The sequence below is a fragment of the Sminthopsis crassicaudata genome, chromosome 3 (assembly GCF_048593235.1).
Source record: "Sminthopsis crassicaudata isolate SCR6 chromosome 3, ASM4859323v1, whole genome shotgun sequence".
Taxonomy (NCBI): Eukaryota; Metazoa; Chordata; class Mammalia; order Dasyuromorphia; family Dasyuridae; genus Sminthopsis; species Sminthopsis crassicaudata.
This window is the reverse complement of record NC_133619.1, coordinates 478,451,786-478,472,321: the sequence shown is the minus strand read 5'-3', so window position 1 is coordinate 478,472,321 and position 20,536 is coordinate 478,451,786. Positions and strand designations below refer to the sequence as shown.

The window sequence follows — 20,536 nt, the reverse complement described above, 5'->3', positions numbered from 1 at the left end:
AAAGTGAATCTATGCCCTCAAGAGGGTTATATTCTAATAATATGGTAAACCTTTCTGAGATTGATTTAAGTACTGATTTTGGTACTTTGAAAACATTTACAAAGTTGAATACCTCAAAGTCTAGAATATTTTAAGTATTTATATACCTGAATCTATCAAGAGTAAAAAGTGAGGAGTAGGGAGGATGCCATGGCATGGAAGAGAAATGCCTATTATTTATAATCTGGTATCTGAAGCTGCCCTGGATAAGACTGCACTCTTGCTAGTCAATATAGTATATTCCTAGAGTAGGAGCTGGAGTTATGGTTGGGAAGGATGCAACTATAAAGGTAACCATACATAGAAAATTATGACTACAGGACATACCTACAAAGGTTGTAATAAAAAGTAGAATTAAGTCCCTGTAAGATCTCTGTAAGACCTGCTCTAAAATAGGATGATTTATGCTATTCTTCCCTATCTTTAGCTCACTACTGTAAGCCATTATTAAGGTGAATTATAAAGTTTCTGATATAAAATTGTGATTTATTTGTAATTTAAAGAATATATCATAAAGATATGAATTAAAATTTGATTACTTATCTGAAACTTTTTTCTTTTGATCATTGCCTTGGGTATTGATTGGATTTTGGTTAACTTGAATTACAGAATTATTTAAAATCTTACATTCTATTTGGTGAAGCATAATACTTAAGCAGACTTAATAAGAGGAGAAATCTAATTTCTCAGCAACTAAATTATAAACTGTTATGTTGTCAATAGTTACAGATCTTGATCAAGAATTTATAACTTTGTAAATAGACTTGTTAAAATATGGATGGATAGCTTCTATTACAACAAGCCATTAATATTTGAGATGCACGTGTGAATTATATTTCATTGCTTTTAGATATAATGGAGCATATAATTCTGTTGTGTCTTAATCAATGAGTGACTTATAGCTTTTATAAATTACAAAGTAAGTTAAAGATGGACTAGGAATTTGAAGAATTTCCTTGCTTTGTAGTTACCCAAATTGTAATTAAGATGAAGATTTTATGCTGTTGATAGAGATATACTGCTGCCAGTGTTTTCTTGTGTTTCTGTGTTGAAATTTATAGCATTTGATCATTATTAAAACCCCTATATTCAGGATTTACAGTTTCTTGTTGGGGGAGCGATGATAGGAGGAGGAGGGGAGATCAAAGGCCATAGTACTTAGGTGGGGTTTGCATTTTCAAATGGATCCACAGTTGTTAAATGGGTCTAAAAGTACTTCGATGATAGTTCATAATCTTGAATAGGTCTCTCTGTGCTATATAGTTCTCTATTCCTATTGATTCAGCCAATCCTGTGTTGGATTCATGAAGGAAGGCAGCATGTAAGAAATAATGGTATTGAATTAGATCAGATAATGTTAAGATTGTAATGTGCTAAAATTATGTTATAGGACCTAGAGTGAATTCCTCTATTATTCTCAACATATTGTCTGCAATTTTGCTATTTGTAAATTTTAAGTCAGTTGTCTTTTGTAATAACATGGGCTTGCTATTTATTTCTCTAGCTAACAAAAATATGACTGCTAGTTTAATCTATTTAGATTGAGCATTTTCATTTTGTGAAGTGTCTAGTTTTGATTTATCAGTAATTCATTAAAAATTAGTCAGACAACTAAACAAATATTAAAAACAAAAGAAGGTAGCTATTAATCAGTGCTTTTTAGTGTATATATTGGATACTTCCTTTTAGTAATCTGGAATTATGTTAACCAAAATTTTCATACTTCAAAAGACTTGGGCTTTTATTGCTATAGCTATTCTCTTCACCAATTCTGATTATACCTCCTTCCACACCTTCAGAGGTAGTCTTCATGAGTTCTTGTAGTCAAAAAAGTTCATTACTTAATGGGTTGGTTTACAGATTTTGTTCTTACTGGTCTTCTGACAATAGTCTTGAAACTTTTCTAGCTCAGTGTAGAGCTATTGATTTCCTTTCAGTATTCCAAATAAATCTTCACATACTTTTAAATTTACCTTAATAATGGTTTGTGAGAGGTAGGGATGGAGAAATATAGTATGTAATAGCATATTTTTAGAACATCAAGTTTTATATGCCAGAGCTTGTACTGCTCCTGACAGTTTTTGAGAACCCAGGGTTACATCCCTACCATGATAGGGTAGTGGTTTGTTCATTAAAATATTAATTATAACATGGGAGTAACTCACCTAGAAATAAAACCAGTTTCCTTCTTTTTATTAATACTATATTTTAACTCTAGTTGTTTTTTTTTTTGATCACTAAGCATTACATGAATATTCCAAAATGATATTCTTAGAGAAATGATACTTGCTGTCTTGATTCTATATAAAGTAGGATTTAGTCTTTACCAGAAAGCCTATGCCTAGTGATCTCATTATTGTACAGTGGAATTTCATTGTAATATTGGTTTTAAAGGAAGGGTGGAGGAGGAAGGGAAAAAGGAGAGGAATAAGCATTTAAAATGCTTCATATGTGCCAGGCACTGTGTTGTGTTTTTGTAAATATTATCTCATTTGTTCATTTGAGGACAAGGCTAACTACTGTTATAAGGTACATGTACTATATCAAACTTTTATTATATTTAGATTGATCAGACAAATATAATTTGACCAGAAACGTATCTGAATTTATGTTAACAGGAGTCAAATTTCAATTATGTTCTGGTGTTTTGGGTATAGATACACTGTAATTTAGACCAAAGAATGCTTTGGTATAGTTTTGATTTTTTTTTTTTTTTCCTTGTGAGATCCTGATATTTAAGTTTTGCCTTACAAATTTAGATTTTCTTGGTTACTGATAGTTTTATATGTTTATGAAACTTGAATTTTTCTGATCTTCCTTTGCCATTTTGTCTCTTCTTTGAGTTCCACCAATTTTATTACCATTATTATCTATATTTTAAGATAAAATTACATAAGAAGTTGGGGCCTACCAACTTAAAATACATTTTCATGAAAACTTGAAAAAGGTAATACATAGGAAAAGAAATAACATTTCATTTTGCATTTTGTTGAGCTCCAACCTTTTTCTATGTTCCGACCAGTACAAATGGAATGAATTATTTTCTAAGGTGACAGCCAATGCTCGGTAGGATTTATAAATATAAACTATCATTTTAATTAATTATGGAAATTTGACTACAAAATGAATCGTTCAACTATTAATTTAAGTAAATATATTTATGCATATACAAAAACTAGCTAACTTTTTTCTCTCTTTTCTTAGGATTCAAATAAATTGAACCAGTTTGATAGCCAGGAATAATGACTTTGAGTTCATAAAATTGGATAAAGGTCATAGGCTCACAGGTCAGAGCAGGAAGGGACCTTTGAAGTCATCTAATTTAGCACTCTTATTTTACAGATGAAGAAACTTAAGACCCAGAGAAGAGAAGTAATTCAGTTATAAACTATGCATTGTTCTTAGCATTCATTTATAAAGCATTACTGATTTAGTAAATTGTCACTAATCTGGACTAATGGAAGAAAGACTAGATTTAGTAAAAAAAGTATTTATCTTAGAATTTTTTTAAAAGAAATATAGCCATATCTTTACATTTTAAAGGAAATTTTAGGCTAATTAAGTGTTTTTAATGACATTACTTTGATAATCAATAGATAATGTTTCTTAACTGATGATGATTTCTAACAGTTATCAAAAAAGTCCAGCCTATCCTGTGGCTTCTCTTTACTTTGTATAAATGTGTTCTTCTAGGCTTAAAAGGGACTTTATGGGTTATCTAGTCCAACCCCCTCATTTTACAGATGAGGAAACTGAGGCCCAGAGATGTGAAGTGACCCACCCAAGGTCATAGAGGTAGAAAGCAGCCCGGGTGGGGTCTGAACCCACATCCTCTGACTCCAAATGAAAATTTCATAACAGTGGACCTGAGGCACTGCAAGCTCCGCAAGTATCCATGTATTTCTGAATAATTTAAGAAAGATTCAATTATGTTCACATTTTATTGTATTCACATTCATTGAAAATTGGTCATTCATGTTTGGTGCTCTGGATAATTTAGTTAATAAAAATATTTAATAACTGAGAATCAGAACACCCCCGTCCCATCATATCATATTTCCATGCATTAAGGGTAGTAGTTCATTTCATTTGTTATTCAGAGCCATAGAACTTGGGAGCTGGAAAAGGTCATCTAGTCCATATTTAGATTTTTGTAGTATGGGTAGAAATAGACAAAGCATTTAAAGAACAAATGGTTGCTATTAACTGTGGGCCTTGGTTTTTATTCTAATTGCATTATTTATTTTTAAATGGTTTTAATTAGTTTATTCTTTTTGTTAGACAAAACTTTCACCTTCATATCTCATTTATACTCCATGTTTGTTTGAGAAGTTTCATTTTTTCCAAAGGTGTAATCTTTAGCCTAATTTTTATTATAAATTTTAGTTTTCAAAATGGTAAAATCTGAATTAGTTATTTAATATTACTTTCTCTGTTATAATATTTTATATATAGGCACTGGAATCTTGCTGTAGCACATACTATAAGGTGGTGTAAGATGGGTCCTTTATTATTCACAGAGGGCTGATTGGATTTAAACTTGTTAACAGAAGTACTTTGTTTCTACATTCTTGCATCAATAGTTCCATCAATAGCATGATTCCATGAATGGATTTTGAGGATTGCCTTATATTGGTCATTTTCACTATCTCTTTTATTTTAAAAATATCCTTGTTAAAATAGAGCAACTGAAAAGTACAGATGCTAACTGAACTTAGTGTTACTCACTTTGATAATTCTGTCTAGTTATATGCAAAGTAGGAAGAAATATGTTAACATTTCTTCATATTAGCTTGATTCTTTTGTATTTATCCAGAAAGAATATAGTATGAGAAGTACTTCTGGAAGATCTTTGATTTACATAATAGCACATTAATTTCCACAGTTCTTATTTTCCAAACTCTTGGTTGTTTAATGATAAAGAAATTTGAAAAAAAAATTATTTAGTAGAGCTGGTCTTCACACCTTATTTTCTAGATGGGAAATTATGTCTATTAAACATAATTTTAATACTAAGGTTATATTTATTTTATCAACCTTATTGCAACTAACGTTAGGAAAACGAGTGAACTAATTGCTAATTGCTTTTCATTATCTTTTTAATGTAGAGTAATCCCAAATTACTAATTAGTATAATCAAGCATCTCAGATTTCCTCTTCAGTTACAATCCAACTTGTTTATTAATTACATATTGTATGCCTACCACTGTACTCTAGAGACTTGGTATTCAGAGGCAGCCAGGAAAAACTCCTTACCCTCTAAGAGCTTATATTAGAGATATAACTTATAAAACAGATAAGTAAATAAACAATCATTTGAAGAAAAAGAAAACACTTAACAAGTAGAAAAATCAGGAAAAATTTCATTGAAGGTGCCTACTTGGAGGAGCCTTAAAGAAAGCATAAATTTCTAAGTGCTGAAAGTGAGAAAGAAAAGCCTTTTTCATACATGCCTCTGTAAAGGCAGGACCTGGGAGACCAGGTTTGAGAACAGCTAGTAGGCCAGTTTGACAAGAATATAAAGAAGTATCAAGTGAGATAAGCTGGGAAAGGTAATCTGGAACCAAATTATGAAGGGCTTTGAATGCCATGCTTAAGGAGTTTGTATTTTATCTCAAAGATATTAGGATATTGCAGAAAGTTCTTGGCCAAAGGAGGGTCATAGACTTGAACTTCAGGATTATTTTTTTCCGCTACGTGGAAGGGGAGTTGGTGATGGGAAAATTTTTAATATATACATAACAGTAATAGTCTAGAATAGGTGATCAGAGCTTTAACTAAGGTAATAGTTTTGTGAAGGAAGATATTACTAAGGTAATAGTTGGGGGGGGAATGAACGAAAGGAAAGAATATGAGATAATATCATAGAACAAGAAATAACAGGTTTAGCATCTGATTGGATATGGTAGATAAGGGAAAATGAAGGGCCTGGGAAGATTCTTGAAGTTGTGAACCTGGGTTGAACAGAAAAAGAGAGATGCCCCGAAGAGAAATGGAAAATTTGGAAAAGTTTTGAGGGAAAAGGTGAGCTTTATTTTAGGCATGTTGAATTTGAGGTGTCTATGGAATACCCATTTGGAGATGAGATCCTGTACCAACTACTTTGAGTATGAGAATGAAGAGAGGGAGAGATGAAAGACATATTATAGAAGTGGATATGATAACATTTGGCAATTGAGTTGCACATTGTCAGGGTGAGTGAAAGTAAAGGCTCAAGAAGGAAATGGCAGAAGTTGTAAGTCTTGCTGATGGGGAGTTATGGTAGTTCTGTTGTGGTCATATTGAGTTTGAGGTGCTTATGGAATATCCAGTTTGAAATGTCTTATAGGTAATGATTCAACTTTAGAACCCAGTAGAGATGGTGATATATCTGGGAATCATCTGAATAGATGAGATAATTGAATCCCATAGGGAGCTATTGAGATCACCAAGTGAGATATTAGAAAAGAGTTTGTAACAAAATCTTGGGGCATAATCACAGTTCCTGGGACATAGTAAGTACTTAATATATACTTTATCTGTGAATGAGATTCCACAAAGGACTTATTTGTAGGAAGAGAAACAAGAAAAAAAATCCAGAGGGAGAGATTATCTAGGCTGAGAGTGTGATCACTATTGCCAGATAGTACAGATAGGTCAAGAAGGATCAGTGCTTAGTGTATAGTAGGTGCTTAATAATAGCTTGTTAATTGGTTTCACTTTACTTTGGTACCAGCACTGGTGAGTGTGTAGAAACTTATTTTGGAATAAAAGAGTGTTTCAGACAGCTGATATGAGGAAATTCTCTTTGTAGTTTTTTGAAACAAAAGAATTTTAGAAATAATGGATTTTTTTTTTGAGTAGCCTTGAATCATTTTTGAGAAATCTATAGATTTCTTAAGACTTTCCTTGAAATGAAATATTATGAACTTGTTACTAATGGAAAAAAAATAAACTTTGAAAATGTGTTGGTTAATAAAGGTTAAAGTTATAGAAGTGAAAACATCACCACTTCTATTATGACTGTTTCCTAATGTTTGTGATCATTAGCAATTTAGGTTGACTTTCTTTCTTTTTTTTTTTTAAACAAAGATTGACTAGCCTGGTTTCAGTTACCTATAGGATCAAATACAGAATCCTTTGTTTTGACATTTAAAGCCTTTTATACTTTATTATACATGGTTCCTCTTCACATACTTTGGTCCAGTCAGACTGGCCTAACATGGCATTCTGTTTCCTTTCTCAGTGCCTTTTTGTATAGGCTTTCTCCTATACTTGGAATGTATTTCTTCCTCACCTTCATCTCTTACAATCTCCAGGTTTTCTTCAAGCCTTTAAGGCAGTGGTCCTCAAACTTTTTAAAATAGACTGTTGGAGGGCCGGACTATGGTTAAAAACAAAAGCTCACACTGTCTCCTCCCTTCAACCCATTTGCCATAACCTGGCAGGCCGCATAAACATCCTCAGTGGGCCGCATCTGGCCTGTGGGTCTCACACACACACACACACACACACACACACACACACACACACACACACACACACAAAATGTTTGAGTCCATTCTTCAATACTTTGTATTTATTTGCCTAGTACACAGTTGTTTTTAGAATATAGTAGAGTCTTGTTGAATGGATTGAATATATAAGATCAATAATGTGGGTTTTAGGCTATTTTCTTTAGATTCCCTAAAATTTTGCTTTGTTTGATTTCTTTGAAAAATTCTTCCTTAGGCTTTACTTTTAGGTAAATACTTTAAAATGACCAATTTCTTCAGATTTTGAAACTTTGATGGTAGTTTTCATACTCATTTTATTTCTTTGACTCTCCTCCCTTTAAGTAAAGCTTCTGTCTGAAGTCTAATGTGAACAGATTCAAAAGAGATAACAGGACTTTTTGTAGAATTTAAATTTTATTTGACTTTACTTTTTCTCAGAGCTCAGTTTCCATTAATTAGGCAGCATACTTTTTAATCTAACATGAATTAATTGAAGGTATTTGGGCTTTTAGGTGGGGGTTGAGGGTGTGGGGGGGAAGATATAGTTTGGATAATTTTACAATTTCTTTTATTGGAGCCTTTTCTTCATAATACAGTGAGAATAGGTAAGTGCCAGTGGAGAAATCTTTGTGAAGCATTTACTTTGAAATTAACTTTAAATTTTTTAGCATAGAAATAGAATCAGTTCCCATACTCCATACTTTTACATTAGAAGATTTCATTTTAAAATATGACTGCTGTTTTTGTAAGTAATGTTACCCAAAACCTTCCTGATGGGATGATGGACTGATGTTATAATAAGGAATGGGGAGATAACTCTGTCAGGAACTTTCAGATTATTTCCTTTTTCACCAATCCCCAGATATCTTCCTTCTGTTAGTTAGTTTAGATAAGTCTGAGGGATGTTAGGAGTGGCCTGGTTTCTTTCCTTCTTTTTCATAGCCAAGGAAGTACCGACTGGGGATGCTGGAGGAGAGGCTAGTTCCTGTGGGATCAAAGGCACGAAAAACAAAGAATCCTATTGGCTGCCTGGCTGACAGGTGTAAATCAGGAGTACCCATCAATATGGTTTGGTGGAACAGAGTCACAGAAAACAATCTACAGGTAAAAGTAATTTTTACTAGACACTTTTTGAAAGTTGATATCATGGCTGCTTTTACTTTAAAATTTTTTTGTTGTTTAATTTTGGCGAGATTATTTGGACCAGATAATTCACCAAGAAAGTAAGTTAAGTGGTCCATGTAACAATTAGCTGATTTTTTTTTTTTGGTAGTTTATCTAGTTTTTTCTCCCTTATTACTTCATCCCCTCTTTTTTCTGTTGGATTTTATTTCAAAATATCTGGAACTGAATTATTACTAATATGCATAACCTGATAGGAGATTATAGCCTATATGTAGTCAGTTAAGCCTTATTTAAAAAAATCATTATAATACTTACTTCTCTAGAATTTGAGCAAAGAGTTAAAAAAATTGGATGGGGTGAGTGGGGGGGGTATGTGTGTTGGGGGGTGTATAGTGGGTAATAGGCAGCACATTATCTTATAAGAAAAAAAATTACAAATGCATAAAGTAATAGCAGGAACTTTTTCCAGAAAAAAACCCTCAGGTATATATGTTAAGGTCATTATAGATTATATTCTCTCTGTCATCTATCTATCTATCTATCTATCTATCTATCTATCTATCTATCCACACTATATATAAAGTTTATATAATGAGAATAATTTTTATAGCTGTAGACTTTAATGCATTAAGCTCTGAAAATGTCTAAATATTTCTTAATAAGCAATTAAGTTCACACATTTTTATTATATTCTTAGTCGTTGAAACTCAGTCATTTGTCTTTAGTGTTCTAAAAAAAAGCCCAAAAAATTTAATTATTAAGAACTAGGGGGTAGCTAAATGGTGGAACCAGGTTCTGTATTCTAACAAGACTTGAAGTCAGGAGAACCTGAATGCAAATCTGGTCTTAGACACTTAACATTTACTAACTGTATGATCCTGGGCAAGTCACTTAGCTCCGATTGCCTTGTCAGAAAAATTAATAAGAAGAACAAGGAATACCCATTTTCTTTTATCATTCTAGATAAATGGAAGTTTATTATTCATGGATGCAAATAAACTATTATTATTCTTCCCCAAAATATACTCTACACACACTCAAAATTAATTATAATAAAATAATAATAGTAAGTAAGATGGTGGGTATTACTTTTATCCTGAATATCAATATTTTAAAGGAATTCTACTATATTTAGTAGAAGATAATTTTGTTCTCTCCAGCATTAATAACTTTCTAGCAGCTAGCTTTATATAACATTGTCCAGAACACAGGAAACTAGGAAATTTTTATTCTATCAACGTGAAATTTGACTTATGTACTAAATGAAATTTTAGTCATGTTTCATTAAAAGATAATAAAATAGAAAATGAGCATTCAAATAAGTATTTGAAAGATATTGGGAATTTTTTGAATGTCTGTCAAATTTGGTTGGCAACAAAAATATTTCTTACAGAATTTCCTTTGTTTTTCATTGTGTTCAGGAGAGATAATTGATGTAAATTAAATTATTATTATTATTATTATTTTTTTTAATTCATTTTTCCAAATTATCCCCTCCCTCCCTCCACTCCCTCCCCCCAATGGCAGGTAATCCCATACATTTTACATGTGTTTCAATATAACCTAGATACAATATATGTGTGTAAATATCTTTTTCTTATTGCACATTAATTATTAGCTTCCGAAGGTATAAGTAACCTGGGTAGATAGACAGTAGTGCTAACATGTAAATTAAATTATTAAAATATATGTATACTCTTCTTAAAATTAAAAAGTTGAACTCAATATTAAAAAGAACTTCTACTTATTTATTTTTGTGAGCTATTGAATTAAAGATATCTTACTCTTATGTTTGATATACTACTATTTTATGTTTTATAGCTCCTTTCCTATCAGAACCTAAAGAATTAGTTATAATTAGGCAGATCATTGGTCCATCTATCCTATTATTTTCTCTGACAATAGTAGTAATGAAAATTTTGTGGGAGACAATAGTTGCTCTTCATGGTTTAAGCCCTGAAGTACTTAATATAAATTCTTGCTATTTTTCATTCCTTTGCTTCCAGGTAATGCGAAAATTGTCCCTGTTTTAATTTAGCTAGAGATATTTCAGTAGTCACAGAAAAGTTTATAACTTATCTAAAAGCTCAAAACAGTTCATTGGTGAAAGATTCCAAATTTCCTTATCCTGAAGAACTTCATTTCATTGATTAGTGGTTTTTTCTGTCTGCCTCTTAGATTTTTAATTAAGCCGAATCTATTTCTAATATCAATTAACTTTCATTGAGATTTACAGAAATGTCTCCTATTCAAATGATTGTTATTCTTTGAATTTAATCTTTTATGAATCTCTAGCCCCAACCCATTGAATTTGAAAACAAGATCAGAATACTTCTCTCAGTTTCACTCGTTGGCTTTTATTTGTTAGTCAGCAGTTCTCCCTTGTTGTTTGTGTGTGTATGTGTGCATGCATACATATGTGTATCTCTCTTCACATGTATGTATTTAGTATGTGGTAATACTCCAATTTACCTAAAAAAAAAAACAAACAAATTTTTATTTTGTTTAAAATATGGGTTACCAAAGAGAGGCAAAACTTTTTTTTTTTTTTATTAATAATGAAAATAAAAAGAATCTTGCTTATGTGAATGGGTTGGTAGAATGGAAAATCACAATACTTACCTCAATTATTGTTATTAAGGTAACATAATAATTAGAGCACTGAATTTTGAGTTAGGAAAGTTTGAGTTCAAATCCTGCCTTGGAAGCTTAATATTAGATCCTGAGAAAGTCACTTAACCGTTAGCTCAGTTTTTTCATTTATAAAGTGGGGTAATACTAATATTTGCCACCTGGAGTTGTGAAAATCTAATGAGTAACATGTAAAACACTTTGCAAAACTAAACTGTTCTAGAAATCGTTTTTTCTGTCATCATTATTGTCATCACCATCATCATCTTCATCATCAAATAGTTATTGATTTAGTAGATGAGCTAGATGTCTTTACCCAATTTTCCTTCTTGTTGTTTTTCCCAAATTGACTTTTGGTGGTTCTGCTGCTGAAAGGAGATGTTAAAGAGAACAGATTAAAACTAAAATTTCTTTTTTCACTATTGGTTTTATTTTGTTATTCCACTACCTTGAATTGTTTGTAAATTTCTGAATTGAGAATAATACGTTTGCTTATTTGTCTTGATTTTTCCCTAAATATACAGAACTGTGAGAATTCTTCTAATGATAACTTTCTAATTTAAAATGATCAATTAAAATGGCAGTACAACAGATATCCAGGACGGAATTATGCTGTGTCACTTTTACTGGAAATTATATATAGAACCTTCTTATGCTATTATTCTTCAAAGTAGCAAATGTAAGGTTTTATTTCTACATAATATTTTCATTTGAGTTTTAGTTTTGAAAGTAACTTGGATTTTCATACCTGTCTCATAGTACAAAAAGCTAATGTGCCACAACAGGGAAGAACAATTTTAAAATTCATGACTTAAATTTTAATTTTCTCTCTTAGGTTAACTCTGAGAAAAAAAAAAAAATATATATATATATATATATAAAATGACTCAGCAAATAAAGAAATAAAGATTTACTTAAATTATGTTTAAATTTCATAAGCTTCACATTTTATATGCCATAACCAGATGAAGTAGATATTTGGAAAGGCAGAAGTTTTAATCTAATTACTAAGGGACTTTTTCTTTTTTGGTTATACTTAAGTAGATGAATATGATATATAAATGGACCATGTATAGAAATTTTTCTCACTCAAAGATAGGTGTACTTATCTAAACATTCTCAAATGAGTTTTGGTTAAAGACTTTGTAATGAACTAATTCTTTTCTTCTGTTTAATTCAGCACAAAAAATAACAAAAACCAAGGCCTTTTTCTTCCCTGACAAGCATGTTCATGTCTTCCTCATCCTTACAACAAAACAAAACAAAAAAAATAAACAAAGCTCACTTCATCCAGGCTATCAGTCTATTTCTAGTCTTTCCTTCTCAGCCAAACTCCCTGAAAAGTATGGTTTGTACCCCCACTATCATTTTCTTTCCCCTCACACTTCAAAAACATTTCATTCAATTGAAACTACCTTTTCCAAAATTACTAATAAGTTCTTGATTGTCAATTTTTTTCATTCTCAAACTCTTTCTGTATATTTTATGACACTGTTTCCTTCTAATTCTCCTATTGACTGTTCCTTCTTGTCTCCTCTGCTGATTTTTCAGCGTATCAATTTGTTGTCTCTGACCAGGGTCCTCTTCTTCCTCTATACTTAGAGATCTCATTAGCTTCCCTGGGTTCAGTTATTATTTCTTTTCAGATGATTTCCAGATCTATATATACAACATTTCTTATCCTGAGTTTCAATTAACCAACCTTGCCACCAACAGATTTGAATTAAAGATTGTATAAACATCTCAAAATTCAGCATGTCCACAAGAGAAATATCTTTTCTCCCAAATCCTCCCCTCTTCCCAATTTTTCTTTTGCTGTTGAGGGCACTACCATCTGCCCAATCTCAATTAAACTGTTTAATCTCATTCATCCTGCATATACATTTTATTACCAAATCTTGTCATCCCTACATCTCTTGTATATGTTCTGCTCTTTCTATTCATACAACCACCATTCTAATTTAGACATTCATCGCTTTTCTTCTCCCCCCCCCCCCCCTGAGGCTGGGGTTAAGTGACTTGCCCAGGGTCACACAGCTAGGAAGTGTTAAGTGTCTGAGACCAGATTTGAACTTGGGTCTTCCTGAATTCAAGGCTGGCGCTCTATCCACTGCGCCACCTAGCTGCCCCCCATCACTTTTCTTCTAAATTATTCTGCTAGCCTTCTATCTAGTCTCTCTTCCTCAAGTCACTTCTCTATTTTAACTCATTCTCCATTTAGCTGCCAAAAGAATTTTCCTTTCTAAAACGTATTTTTAAAAATTTCTTTTAGTAAATCTTTATCAAGATATCCTTTTTTTACATCTCAAATCACAGATAATATTTTTTAAAGAGAGAAAAAAAAAAGAAGAGGAGGAAAAAATCAGCACAATTCTTTGAAAAAGTCTAAAAATATATGCTATATATAATGGAACGTCATAAAGAGGTCTTTATTCAAGTCATGGTTTTTTTTGTTGTTGTTTTTTTGGGTTTTATATGTGGTTATTCATCCCAGTCATTCTTGATATTTATAATTTTGTTACATTTCCTTGTGTTTTTTTTTATGTGATTATTCTTTGTTAGCCATATTGTGTTATATTATTTTCTTGATTCCAGCTACTTCACTATGTATCAATTCGTGTAGATTTTTTCATCAACTATATTCATCACATGCAGCATTTCTTACACAGCATAGTAATATTTCATTACATTCATGTTCTGCAATTTCTTTAGTCATTCTAAATTGATGGGCATCTACTTTGTTTCTAATTTGCTGTAACAAAAAATGTTCCTAATAAATAATTTGCTGTGTGTGTATGTGTAAAGATATATATATATACATATATATATATATCGCTTATCAACTCTATCTCTTGCTTTTTAAAAAGTATCTGTGAGAAATATATGATCTACTTTTCTCCTTTTTTTTTTTTTAATCACATCTTTAATATTTAGGTTATGTTTCCATTTAGAATGTATTGTGTGGTGTAAGATATTGGTCTAAAGCTAGTTTCTCCCAGAACGCTTTCTAGTTTCCCAGCAGCTTTTAATCAAATAAGGAGTTTTTTCATAGGTAATTTATGTTTTCCATTTTGCCATACACTGTTATTTTATTCTCTTGTTTCTGATTTTTCAACCCAAGGGATTTTTTCTATTGTATAGATTTGAGCATTTCTCTAGAAAGAGGCAGCTAGATAACACTAAAGTGTACTGTGCACTGGGCCTAGAGTCAGGAAGACCTGACTTAAAATTCAGCCTCAGATGTTAGCTGTGTAATCCTGGGCAAGTCAGTTAGCCTCAGTTTTCTCAGCTATAAAATTGGGATTATAATAGCACCTATCTCATTGGGTTGTTGTGAGGATTGAATAAGATAATATTTTAAAATACTTAACACAAGTGCCTGGCATATACCAAGTGCTTAAGAAATGCTTATTCTTTATCTCCTTCCTTTTTGTCTTTTCTCTTCCAGGAGCAATATAAACTGCTTTTCATTTAAAGCTTCTTATAGTCTAGTTCTTTCCTACTTTTTAAGTCTTCTCCTTTACACATTTCTGTAACACTGGTCTTTCTATGTAGTTCTTTGAACTCTACTTTCTTATTTTACAGTAGCTCTAGTTCCCTGACCCCTAATTCTATTCTTATGCTGTCTCCTAACCTCTCTTAGTTACCTTCTTTCAAGATTTAATTTGAATCATACATATTGTAGAAGGCCTTGCTTGATTCCCTCCAGTTGATGCCCTCTCAAGCATCTTCTTTCTACTCTATATTCAACTCAATAAACATTTATTAAATGTCTCCCATGTACCAGGCACTGAGCTAAATGTTGGGGATAACAATTAGAAAAAGAACTGTTTGTTCCTGACCTCAAAGAGCTTGAACATCTAATGGGGGAAGCCAGTATATGAAAGGAAGCTTGAAGAAGCCTTGTCTAGGTCCATCATCTTCTATGTAATTTAGACCAAGGAGAGCTGTAAAATAGAAAGTGGAGAGTGAACTCCAAAAATCTAGATTTAGCCCTTTTTAAAGAAAAGCTTTGGGAGGAAGTTAGTGTTCTATTTTCCAGCCCTGTGATCAGAAGGGAGAGGCGGCTAAGAGAGTTGGGAAGGTGTTCAAGTTAAAGTTCAGTTAACAGCATGATGAAAGATTTCAAGTAATTGGCTTATCTTAGAAGGGATATCTGGGGGGCAGCTAGGTGGCTCAGTGGATAGAGCACCAGCCCTGAATTCAGGAGGACGTGAGTTCAAATATGGTCTCAGACACTTAACACTTCTTAGCTGTGTGACCCTGGGTAAGTCACTTAACTCCAGCCTCAGAGGGTGGGGGGAAAGAAGGGACATCTTGTTTTGGTGGAGTTAAGACCAAGCATGAGTGTGAACTATATGTACCTTAAATCTGCCTTGGCTTTGAGAGGAGGAATGGGATTTTTCCCTTCTCTGTGTTCCCAGTATTTAGCACAATGCTTGTCACATAATAAATGCTTGTTGACTTGCTCAAAGTATATTTTCTTTTAGTGGGCTATGGTTATCAGAACTTTTTTTTTTAATTAAAAAAATTTTTTTTTCTTAATTATAAGCTTTTTATTTACCAGATATATGCATGGGTAATTTTACAGCACTGACAATTGCCAAGCCTTTTGTTCCAATTTTTCCCCTCTTTTTCCCCACCCCCTCCCCCAGATGGCAGGTTGACCAACACATGTTATATATGTTAAAGTATAAATTAAATCCAATATATGTATACATGTCCAAACAATTATTTTGCTGTACAGAAAGAATTGGACTTTGAAATAGTGTACAATTAGCTTGTGAAGGAAATCAAAAATGCAGGTGGACAAAAAGAGGGGTATTGGGAATTTTATGTAGTAGTTCATAGTCATCTCCCAAAGTTCTTTTGCTGGGCGCAACCGGTTCAGTTCATTACTCCTCTATTGGAACTGATTTGGTTTATCTCATTGTTGAAGAGAGCCACATCCATCAGAATTTATCATCATATAGTATTGTTGTTGAAGTATACAACGATCTCTTGTAGCTGCTCATTTCACTCAGCATCAATTCATGTAAGTCTCTTCAGGCCTTTCTGAAATCATCCTGTTGGTCATTTCTTATAGAACAACAATATTCATAACATTCATATACCATAATTTATTCAGCCATTCTCCAATTGATGGGCATCCACTCAGTTTCCAGTTTCTGGCCACTACAAAGAGGGCTGTCACAAACATTCTTGCATATACAGGCCCCTTTCCCTTCTTTAAGATCTCTTTGGGATATAAGTCCAGTAGTGACACTGCTGGGTCAAAGGATATGCACAGTTTGATAACTCTTTGAGTATAGTTCCAAATTGCTCTCCAGAATGGCTGGATGTATTCACAGTTCTACCAACAATGTACCAGTGTCCCTGTTTACCCACATCCCCTCCAACATTTGTCATTATTTTCCCCTGTCATTCTAGCCAATCTGACAAGTATATAGTGGTATCTCAGAGTTGTCTTAATTTGCATTTCTCATTTATCACAACTTTTACAGGTCCTATGACTTTTAGATGTGAATTGATAGGTTTATGTTAAGTTGACTATCATTGGACGTTTCAATCCCAGGCCCATCAATTTGTGTATAATTTGCATTCTTTGGCAGGTCTCTTGGACATTTTGCATTGAATTCCTAGGTCATTCTTTTTAAAAATTTTTCCTAGGTTATTCTTAATTGAACTTAAGCTTTACTGTGGGGTTTAGAACCTGTTTGTATCACCCAAGATGAATGATTCTTACATTATTTAATAGTTATAGTTTACAAAGAACTCCTGTTCTAGTTTTAAATGTTTGGTAAAAAAAACCAGATAGCTGCAAATGTTAATATTTCTTTAAGATTCTTTGATGCACTAACATATATTAATGCATATATGCATTAACATCAATTTTCTAAACCTAACTATAATTGATAATTTACCTTTTTCTTGATTTTATCAAGTCTATAATTATTAGGCATGTTTAAGAGAGATTTTAAAGAAATAACATGTCATAACTGACAAAGAATTGTTTTAGCAATTGTATCAATATTTGAACCAAGAACCTTTTTTTTTTCCCTTTCTTTGTATCTTTTGCTTAGAGTACTCATTGTTAATTCCTATGTTTTCTTGCAGTCTTGCTTATAGTTTTGCATTTAGATTTAGATGGCCATAGTATCATCCTTAAGATTCTATTGCTGTAGATTTTTTTTAAGTGGAAAGGGATTTTCAGAATCTAGATTGAAGATTGCATCAGAGATGCTAGTTGATATTGCATGAGGTCTAGTATTGTGATTTCTTCATTGTTTTAACCCAAAGGGAGCATCAATTAATAAATCACTAAGGAGGGCATTGGGGGGAAAATGCTGACTTATTATTGGGTATGTTTCAGGGGAATTTTTTTCTTTATTTACATGTACAATCATAATAAACATTTCTACATTAGTGATGTTGTGAAAGAAAAATTGGAACAAAATGGAAAAACTGCAAGAAAGAAAAAAGCAATAGAAAGTGAAAATAATTGTGTTTCTGTCTGCATTCAGACTCCATAGTTCTTTTTCTGGATGCGAATAGGATTTTCAAATGTGAGTTTTTTGGATCTTTGTGTTGCTGAGAAGAATTGAAGTCTATTCATAGTTGATCATTGCAGTGTTATTGTTACCATGTACAATATTCTCCTTGTTCTACTTACTTTACTCAGCATTAGTTCATGTAAATCTTTCCAGGTTTTTCTGAAATGTACCTGCTCAACATTTCTTTTCTTTCTTTTTTTTTTTTTCCCTAGTAGTAGTTTATTTTTCCAAATACATGCAAAGATATTTTTCAACCTTCACTTTTACAGAATTCCAAATTTCTCTTTCTCTAAGACAGTAAGCAATCCAAAATGTGCTATTCTTCTAAACATGTTTCAATATTCATCATACTGCATGAGAAAAATCAGATCCAAAGGGAAAAAAGCCATAAGGAAAAAAACAAACAAACAAACAAACCCTAACAACATCAACATTCACTCTCCATAGTTTTCTCTCTGGATGTGGATGTTGTTTTCTATACCAAGTCTATTAGGAATTTCTTTGAATCACCTCAGAATTACCTCATTGTTGAAAATAGCCAAGTCCAACATAGTTCAACATTACATAATCTTGTTATTATGTACAATATTTTCTTGGTTCTCTTTACTTTATTAGCAGCAGTTCATGTAATTCTTTCCAGACTTTTCTGAAATCAGCCTACTTGTTATGAAACAATAATATTCTATTACATTCATATACCATAATTTATTTGGCCTTTCCCCAACAGATGGCATCCACTCAATCTCCAGTTCCTTGATACTACAAAAATGGCTGCAACAAACACTTTTCGCGTGTTTGTAGGGCCTTTTTACTCTTTTATGATCTTTTTGGGATGCAGATCCAGTAGAGATACAACTGGATCAGAGTATGCAGTTTAATAGGGTTTTGGGCACAGTTCCAAATTGCTTTCCAAAAGCACAATTCCACCAATTCGAATTTCCCATATCCCTCCAAAATGTATTATTATTTTTTCTGTCATCTTGGGCAATCTGAGAAGTGTAAAGTGGTACCTCAGAGTTGTCTTAATTTGTATTTCTCTAATCAGTAGTGATTTAACTGTACATCTTTTTTATGGAGTAATAATGTTTCATTACATTCATGTATCATAATTTATTCATCCATTCTCCAATTGATGGACATTCCCTCAGTTTCCAATCTTTGCTTCCACAAAGAGAGTTGCTATAAACATTTTTGTATATGTATATTCTTTTTTCTTTTTTATGATGTTTTTTGAGATACAGACCTAGTGGTATTGCCGGATCAAAGAGTATGCTATACCCCTTTATAGTTTTGTAGGCTTTAGAGATAGTTCCAAATTGCTCTCCAGCATGGTTGGGTCAGTTTACAATTCCACCAATTATGCATTAATTTTCTAATTTTCCCCATATCTCTTCCAACATTATTTTCCTTTTCTGTCATCTTAGCCACACTGAGAGGTGTTGTTTTAATTTGCATTTTTCTAATCAATGGTGATTTAGAGCATTTTTTATGTGACTATAGATAGCTTTAATTTCTTCTTCTGAAAACTGTCTTGTACATAGCCTTTCATCATTTATCAATTGGGGGATGACTTGTTTTCTTATAAATATGATTCAGTTCTAAGTTTAGAAATGAAGCCTTTATCAGAAACACTGACTAAAAATTGTTTCATAGCTTTCTGGAAAAAAAGACAATTGATGACACTGTCTTTTTTGGTGCAAATTTTAATTTAATTAATGTGATCAAAATTATCTATTTTACATTTTATAGTGTTCTCTGCTATTTGGTCATAAATTATTTCCTTCTCTATAGATCTGACAGGTAGACTTTTCCTTGCTCTCCTAATTTGCTTATGTTATCATTAATGGTACCCATTTCAAACTTGTCTTGATATAGGGTATTGAAATCTCTGCTTGCCTTGTTTCTGCCATCTTATTTTCCAGTTTTCCCATTAGTTTTTGTCAAAGAAGTCTTTGGGTTTATCACATAGTCTTTTCTTGTCTCTGACTTGTTCCACTGTCCTACCACTTTGTTCCTTAACTAGTAGCAAATGGTATTGATGATTGCCATTTTTATCATATAGTTTTAGATCTGGTATGCCACCTTCCTTTGTGTTTTTCCTTGATATTATTGACCTTTCGTTCTTTCAGATGAATTTTGCTATTATTCTAGCTCTGTAAAATCATTTTTTGTTTGGTATGGCACTGAATAAGCAAATTAATTTAGGTAGAACTGGCCTTTTTATTATATTACCTTCGTCTTTCCTTAAGCAATTGATATTTAGATCAGGAATTGTGTTTATGTAGTTCCTGGATTTATCTTGACAGGTACGCTCCCCAAAATTTTAAATTGTCTATAGTTATTTTAAATGGAATTTCTCTTTCTATTACTTGCTGCTGGCCTTTATTGGTAATATGTAGAAATGCTGATAATTTATGAGGGTTTAATTTATCTCCTGCAACTTTGCTAAAGCTGTTAATTTTTTCAAGTAGTTTTTTATTTGATTCTATCATTGCTGAGTCACTGCCAAATTGTAGACTTCTCCACACCAAATTGTACATCTCTAGATACCTGACCTTAACAATAAGGTCATATATACTCATCCTCTTTAGATCTCTTATAGTAATCAACAGAATACATTGGAAATAGGTGCTGAATAAATATTTGTTGAATGAAATGACATTGAGTCTTTATTACTAAGCCTATATGGAAATTACATATTACACTACGTTT

The 20,536-nt window shown here is 32.3% G+C and overlaps 1 protein-coding gene across 4 annotated transcripts in view; it reads left to right on the top strand.

Moving 5' to 3' along the window:
- PAN3 (poly(A) specific ribonuclease subunit PAN3) overlaps positions 1 to 20,536 on the top strand; it is a 133,605-nt gene that overhangs the window by 32,710 nt on the left and 80,359 nt on the right. For 2 of the 4 annotated variants that reach the window (XM_074303576.1, XM_074303575.1), the window contains exon 5: positions 8,457 to 8,618. The exons of the other annotated variants lie outside the window; for them this stretch is intronic. In XM_074303576.1, the coding sequence (XP_074159677.1) occupies positions 8,457 to 8,618 (162 nt within the window). The remainder of the gene's footprint in view (positions 1 to 8,456; positions 8,619 to 20,536) is intronic. 4 annotated transcript variants of the gene reach the window in all.